The sequence below is a fragment of the Mesoplodon densirostris genome, chromosome 14 (genome assembly GCF_025265405.1).
Source record: "Mesoplodon densirostris isolate mMesDen1 chromosome 14, mMesDen1 primary haplotype, whole genome shotgun sequence".
Lineage (NCBI taxonomy): Eukaryota > Metazoa > Chordata > Mammalia > Artiodactyla > Ziphiidae > Mesoplodon > Mesoplodon densirostris.
In genome coordinates this window covers 42,134,219-42,142,500 of record NC_082674.1, presented here as the reverse complement: position 1 = coordinate 42,142,500, position 8,282 = coordinate 42,134,219, and the positions used below count along the sequence as shown (strand labels likewise).

At 38.1% G+C, this 8,282-nt stretch overlaps 1 protein-coding gene across 20 annotated transcripts in view; it reads left to right on the top strand.

The window, feature by feature from the left end:
• The window catches only part of NRXN1 (neurexin 1), a 1,137,515-nt gene that overhangs the window by 439,197 nt on the left and 690,036 nt on the right, over positions 1-8,282 (top strand). For 19 of the 20 annotated variants that reach the window (XM_060116684.1, XM_060116683.1, XM_060116682.1 and 16 more), the window contains one exon: positions 846-1,007. In XM_060116684.1, coding sequence (XP_059972667.1) covers positions 846-1,007 — 162 coding nt within the window. Of the gene's footprint in view, positions 1-845; positions 1,008-8,282 lie in introns of those variants that run through there. The other variant, XM_060116685.1, reaches the window with a different exon arrangement.

Here is an 8,282-nt window from a genome sequence, read left to right as displayed (position 1 = left end):
CTTCTGTTTTCCAACTCACCTGTAGGGGCATCGTTAACGTTTCGAACGTTTTGCATCCAGCTGTGGTTAACACGGGATAAGACAAAATGGTGGCTGGCCCGAGTGACCGCAAGCTCAGCCAGTCTCGAACCATTCATGACGCATGGCATGCACCCTTGATTTGGGAATGCTGGAGATGCCACACCCACTCATCTTTCCGTCATCACAGAGCAGTTGTGTTTTCCTTTGGTTCTCCCCGTTTTCTTTCCTTTCCTTTCTGAACGGTACTGTCCCTCCTGCATGTGCACATCAGCGTGTGCTGCTTCCACTGGTTGTTTTGTTTCCCCTCGCCTTTGGCATGGACGTAGGCACTTGCATGCTGGACAGCTGCTGCTCAATAGTGCAAACAGTGACGTTGCTGGAAAGAGCTTGCGCCTTTTCTGTTAACAAGGTGCACGTTGTGATTAGTTAATAACAGACGACTAAACTTTGCTAATATGTACTACCAGCAAAACTAACCTAGGAAGCATTTTACTAACACCATTTTTGTGTCTGCTAAATAACTTTTGAGTTGCCGTAGGGATGATGCTGACACTTGTTCAATAATCAGTTAACTCTCTAACTAGTTTAGATCTCTTAGGGCTAGTTGCATAGAATCGGAGAATAAACCTCTAACAGACATGAAAATGGGTTCCGCCATAGGTCTAAAAATAAAAACCAAACAAACAGAAAAAAAAAAACAAAAACAAAAAACAAAACGCAAAATGAAAAACTAAAACAAAACAAAACACAAAACAGGCATATCCCAGGATTACAGTATCTAGGTCTGAGTATAGCGTGTCCTTTCCCTGTGCTTTGTTATCTAGGTGACAATATCAGTGGATGGGATTCTTACCACAACGGGCTACACGCAAGAAGATTATACCATGCTGGGGTCTGATGACTTTTTCTATGTTGGAGGCAGTCCCAGCACAGCAGACCTTCCCGGGTCACCAGTCAGTAACAACTTTATGGGCTGTCTCAAAGAGGTAAATATCGCCGTCACCAGAATCATTCCTAATTCATGACCTCATCATTTCAGATCCAGACTGAAAGCGCCTTTGCTGAAGACCCAGAGTTTGTGGTGTCAAAGGGCACAACCTTAAATTCAATATTCCACTGTTGTTTATATAGGATTGGGGGAATGGGGGCAACTCATAGAACATGATCAAGGAATTAAGTTCCTCTTCTTTACAGTCTGTAAGTAATTCACAATTAAGATTTGCAGGGGCAGTTGTATGTTAGCTATAAAAGAAAGTCAAACACAAAGAAATATTGGGTCTAGAGTTAAGCCAAACACCTTGGTCATTTCTACTTAAATGCCTTAGGTGTTATATATACAGCAGTGACTTATTTGACCATTACAGGAAAGAAGAAGAAAAAAAATAGGCTATGAGAGACCAAATGCAACAAAAACAAGATGAATCTATGTGATGAAATAATTTTGTTCCTAGATTTTAAATATGTTCTGAAGGAAGTAAAGATGTTTCATTTGTGATCCAATGAGCTCACTTGATATTTACCTGAGTGAAGCTATCAAGCTAAAAGATACCAAGAATTTCATCCCTCATTCCCAGCTGTCATTGTTGGTTGTAACTTTTGATAGGATCGGAACTTGTTGGTGTATGGGAAGAAAAAGATCAGGAAGATCTTTGGATTTCAACTTGTATGAATATTTTTCCATAACAGCTGCCTGTTTTCATTCAGGCACAACCCAGTTTCTCTTGGCTGCTAGAACCAGAAGTTCCTCTTGCATTATATGGCTGTAGTTTAATGGTACAGACCTCTAAAATATAAAATTTAATAACTTTGAATTTATTAATGATTAGCCATAGGTGGTGTTGGTAAGCAGTGATATACTTTGGTTTATTTATTTATTGGAGTATAGCTGCTTTACAATGTTGTGTCAGTTTCTACCGTACAGCAAAGTGAATCAGTTATACATATACATATATCCCTTCTTTTTTGGATTTGGTTTATTTTAAAGAAAATATTGTAATCATATAAACTCGATTCAAGTAAGCATCAGTGAAAAACAATCAGTGCTTTAATTATCCTTACCTGTTTTCCATTTATGTAAATGTACTGGATGTTGCATTGCGCAGTATGTGAATGTATATGGAAGAGTCCTAAGAAGGATTCGAATACCCTATAGTTTTAACAAATACAAGGAGATGCAGTTCTGAAAGGCTGAATCTAACTGTGCTTTGTGGTGGAAGGGATTAATTGCCTCCCAGAGAATAACTTTTACTTTTTACAGATACATAACATGACCCAGGACTGTGCTAAGCTCTGTGAGCATTATAAAATCCTAATAATTATGATCATTGTTATAACAGTAGGCATTTTCTGAGCTCTTATTTTGTGCCTAATGCAATACTAAGAGCTTTACAGGAATCTCCACAATATATGAAGTAATTATCTGCATTTTTCAGACAAGGAAACTGAGGTTTGGAGAGGTAAGTTTCTTGAGCAAGGTCTCACGGCTAACAAGTCTGCAAGCCTAGAGCGTGATCGTGGCAGTCTGAATTCAGAGACTTGTGTGCTCTTAGCCACCATAATACACAGTGTCCTAACAGAATGTTTGTTAGAAGATTGTGTAAACCCTCAATTCTGTTACAAACAGAAACAACTTTTAGAAATGTATACTAGACACTTCTGTGTGGTACAGTTATGCGCATTTGAGTACAAAAGAGAGTGAATGAGTGGGGATCTAGTAGACAAGGAAGATACACAGAAGAGTCAGGATGTGAGCTTCTTGAAGGATAATTATGAGCCGGGGATGGAGGACATGTTTCAGGTTGGGGAGAAGCATGGTGAAAACATAGTTAGATTTCACAACATGATGCCTGAAACCCTTTCTGGTGATAGGAATTGGGGTGGGGGCAGAATCACACCCTGAGTCATCCACACCATTTCCTCACTTTCACTATGAACAGATCAACCTATGGTCAGCCCCTAGGCCCTGTTTTATCTACAGAAAGTTAATCTTGCTGTGCACTGGAAAAAGGAAAGGGAATCCAAGGATCTCGAGCAGAAACTGGAATCTAGCTAAAGAGCCCTTTTGGGTATCCTGTAAAAAAATGAGAGTTTCTGCAGTGATCACCCAAGTTCAGCTGAGCCTCATTGTCTTCTGAGTTCAGTTTGGGTGAGGCAACTCTCCGTGTGTGTGAATCTTCAGTGGATTGCCTTAATCCAAATTTACAGTTTCAGATTGAACTGTACTTCAGATTAATATCTTTAATATTTAAGTATTAATGAACAGTTGAGACACTTTAGAACTCATCTCTTTTTTTAAAATTAGACTATAGTTGACTTACAATTTTATATTAGTTTTAAGTACAGCATAGTGATTCAGTATTTTTGCAGATTATACTCCATTATTGGTTATTACAGAATAATGGCTACAATTCCCTGTGCTATGTCCTTGTTGCTTATCTATTTTATACTTTTTAATTGGTCTTTCAACCATAAAAACCAAGTCAGGTGATTTTCCATTTAATTGGCAACTACTGAATCCAAACAATGAGGATTCACTCAAGTTATTGTCTCTGTAGGTTTTGGATAGATACCACTCATCTTACCGATAGGGCACTTCCTACATCTCTCTCTTCCACAGCCTGGGGTATGTGTCTGGAGCAAGTCTTGCCAGTGTTTTCCTGATGTATAATCTCTTACACTTTATTTCCTCCTGACACACTAGAGTGGAAGGATATGGGGACAATCAGCCTATAAATCAAAACACACTTTACTGGGAGAGGTTTTGGATGGTTCATAGTTTCCATCCAAGTCTGAGTTACTATCTATTTAGAATGCCCTGCTCTTCCTACTACTGAAATGAAATTGTGACAAAGTATCATAGGTTTTGAATCAAATCACCTTACTTCAGATAGGTGAGCTCTGTAGAGTTGCTGAAAAGAGAGAAACATACCCATGTTCATTCTCACCACATCCCTCTTAAGCCCCTGTGAGCCTTCCTTAACTCTTATCTCAGGCTTTCTGCCCTCAGGCATGTTATATAAAATCTTAATTATGATTTCATCTATGGCTCATAACATTTTTATTTTCAGTCTAGTGTGTGATCCCCCTTAGGATAACCAGTCCTGGGGGAGATACTCATAACACTATGTCTGAAGTCATAGAAGAAATTCTGGAGTGTTAAAATAGGAAGAATCCTGGAAGTCATTCTTCAAGTCCAACCTCCTTATTTTGGAAATGGGAAAACAGACCTAGAGGTTATCTGTCCCACCGAAGAGCAATGAAGGGGTAGCAGGATAAAAACACAGAATGTTGTCAGATAAAATATAATACTTGAATGACTGGCTCTGTTTCATTATAAACAGTAGCACTCAAGATACAAAAGTAGAGATGGCCTACCACTCTCATTAATTCACATCTTCATTCTTTAAAGATGAAGGTAAAAAAAATTACATAATGAAACAACCCATAATCTACTGTTTATTAGAAGAAATTAGCAGTTAGGGCTCTCCCTACATGGCATTTGATAATGCTTATTTGAAATAAGACTTGGCTTGCATGGAGAGCAACCAACCCTCATTAAGAAATTTTTTTTTTAGTGATTAACAAATTTCAAAATAAAGTAAAATTATTTTAACAGAATTTGGCAAAACTTAACCTGAACTTCATATATTACTTCGTTCAAACCGAGAGGGAGCTTTGAATGGCTAAGAATTTATAATAAGGGGATCAAAGTAGTTTTTTACAAAGTATTTATATTTTCATCATAAATAAATCAAAAAGACTTTGGAGAAATGTTTGAGGTTACTGAAAATGACTTTCAAGGGTATAAATTTGAGAAAAGTTACAGAAAAAATTGTAAATAATAAATTACCATTATATACAGCCCACATCTATGAAATTGCTAGAGGATAGTAGATCTTTGAAAATATGCTGTTTCAATTTGATTTTTACAAAAACAGTACTAATCATGCTTGGGCAGAAGCATTTGTTTATATTCTTTGCATTTTTTATACCACTGAATAAAACCTGAAATATATGTTGCTTAAGAAGATCACTTAAAATCAAATTTAATTTTTCCAGCAAGCAGTTTTTTGAGTGACTGCTACAACAGGAGAGGGAATTAGAAGATGCTGTAGAAAGTTAAGTCATGGCGTCTAAGGGAGATGTTTGCTGTCTATTTGAGGACACCTACTGTGTCCTTAAATTCACCTTAAACAACTTGGAAAGCATTTTGGTTTTTTTGCTCTAAAAGTATTACAGTTGATTCCTAAGGTTCTCATTAAAGGTTTTTGTTTGTTTGTTTGTTTTTTGTTTTTTTTGTGTTTTTTTTGCGGTACGCGGGCCTCTCACTGCTGTGGCCCCTCCCGCCGCGGAGCACAGGCTCCGGACGCGCAGGCCCAGCGGCCATGGCCCACAGGCCCAGCCGCTCCGCGGCATGTGGGATCCCCCCGGACCGGGGCACGAACCCGCGTCCCCCGCACCGGCAGGCGGACTCCCAACCACTGCGCCACCAGGGAAGCCCTGTTTGTTTGTTTTTTAACATTCAAAGATAGGTGGCAAACTCACTAATACGTGCTTCTATCCCAATATTTTGACCATGAGGGCTTCTGCAGTTAATGACTTACAAGGAAGGGTCATGCTGCTCCCTCATTAATCTTGCCTCAGAATCTCCTTGGGCTATCATGCATTTCTTAGCCTCTTTGTGCCTCCAGAATGCTTTGAAACACCTATTTCCCTCCTGCAGAGTGAACATTATTCAACATAGTTTGTCAGTAGGGAAATGAAACTGAAGGGGGAGGAAAGGATTGTACTGGATAAAACAACCTAGAATGCTTTATTGGAAGTTTATTTGTAGCCATGTGTACTTGCTAGAGTTTTACAGTCAGTTGTGCGAATAGAGACACTGCCTGTGTGAGGAAATTTAGAACGCTACCACTAAAAGTTGCTTGGGATGAGCCTAAGGAAGGATTCTAGAAAAATAAATAAATAAGTGAAATGCTAGGGGGAATTAAATCCCTACTGAAAATTTCATCAACCTAATTAGATCAGCGCAGGCTTTAATTACATTGAGAAACTTTTAGCACTAAAAATCTGGAAGAAGCTATGAAGTGGATGAGGTTCAGAAAATATCCTCTTATGTAAGCATTTTCACCCACTGTGAAAAAATAGTTGATACCTGTATGTAATCAGCATGGTCCTCTCTGCCATTTGCAGTGGCAGCGCTGTAATTCACACAATGTACCAGTACCAGCACGAGGAAAAAGGTGCAATATTTCCTTTGCGCAAATACCTCTTAATTCCTGTCTTACTTCTTGTGGACAACAGAGAACTTTAGAAGATTGTGAAAGCTTCTCAATTTATCCCCTTCTATGGTAGAACCAGCTCATCAAATGTGGGTTCTCAGGTGTCCTTCTGTTCTGTCTTATTTCCCTCACTACTCAGAGTAGAGTTCTTTACATATAAGAATAAAAATCCATGGCAGAATTTGCATTTTAAGTTATTTTTCCAATTTTTAAATAAAAGGCTTTGTGACCTGTTGGAAAAATTTGACCTCAAGGAAACTTTGGAGGGTAAGGAGATCTTCACTGATAATCATGCAACTTGGGAAGACGGAGGACTTCTTTATCTGGGAGAACGTCCTCATGGGGCTTCCAAAGTCATGATTAAACATGTTTCTCCCAGGTTTTAATTTCCTCCAGACTCTTCGTTGTTGGGGTCCCTGATACCTGTAGATAGTTTCTGCCTTTCCTGTCTTATTACATTGTCACAGTCTATATATTGATAAGTAGCATTTTCCAATGCATTTATGTTAACCTTTCCACATGTCTCATTCATTCATTCTTTTGGAAATAGAATTGCTGTTTGCATTCCCATCTCACTTCCTCCTAGCCATTTTCCATACATAACTGCATATTTTTACTCACCATATTATTACATAACTAAGGAAAATAAATTCTACCTTAATTATGTTTGGCAAAATGTCCTCAAGTTAACTAACCATTTTAAGATAGATTTTACTAATGCCCCCCAAATAATAGACTGTACAAAAATACAAAGGAATTCCTGTAACACAAGGACTCACACATTGGCTCTGGGCTGCCTTCCTAGAGGTAGGGTCTTGGTTTAGTGACTTGTAAGAGAGCTTAGTTTAGCCCAGATGAAGAGGAGGCAAATTGACTTACAGTGTTGGGCAAAAATTCTAGTCTAGAAAGAAAATAAGTTTCTCCACCTGAAAGAAAAAAACACAGAAGATGGCAGTTTGCTTTTAAAACTTTAACAAGAAAGCAAGATGGAGTTTGTGGGAATGTCAATGAATTTGACAAATTCTTATGAACCATTAACCTGATTTATTATAAGCCCTGCCTGATGTCTTTCAGGCCTTGGAAATACTGAAATGTGTTTCAACTCTTCTGCTGTAATAAATTGTTGGCACTAAAATGCAAACAGAGGTCAGTTACCCTTGTTTCCTTTCATTTTCAAGACAGAAGACCACAGCTTCTTTTAAGTCAGAAATCTCCCTTTCCTTTTTAAGGATGTCTTTTCAAGAACCCCTGTGAGATAATAGTAATAACCTAAGTTGAGTACTTTTCCTAGTTAGAGCATATTGCCTGAATGAGCTCATCTAAACATACTCTAGTGATATAAACTCGGTGGTACCTAATTGTGGCTAGGATTATATAAGGCATTATACAAAGGGATGTTAAAAGTCACAGCTATTATAAAAGGGTAAGAAGAGTTGGTATATTCCAGAATAGTAATAATAACATATTAAGCATTTCCTATTTCTCATGTAATTTCTACAACACCCAGTGAGTTACCCCATTGTACCTAGGGCACAATCAGCAGCAGCACAGCAAACATAACAAATTACTCCTAAAAAATAAATTAATGAAACTTTGTGAAATAATTAGATATTCAGTATTTCAAACATAGCAGCAAGGTAATCATGGAAGACAAACACCATTTTTTTTTGCGTGTGTGTGGTGGACTTAATGGCATTTTATCTTAGGTCTTGCTTTTATTATTAAATTGCCTAGAGGGGTGCACTGTCATTTTTTTCCAGTGCTTTGTATGTTCAAAAGTAACTCTCTGAGCATCTCACAAGTTACATACTAGCAGTATCCCTATTTGACAAATGACATGGAGACAGGAGAAGTTAGGTAACTGACTAGGAGAAAACAATCACTAAGTAGCAGAGCCAAGATCTGAATCTTAACTAATCTGACCACAGAACTCTTGCCTTGAACAGCTAGCTACTCTATGTTGCTTCCTTTACTCATAAT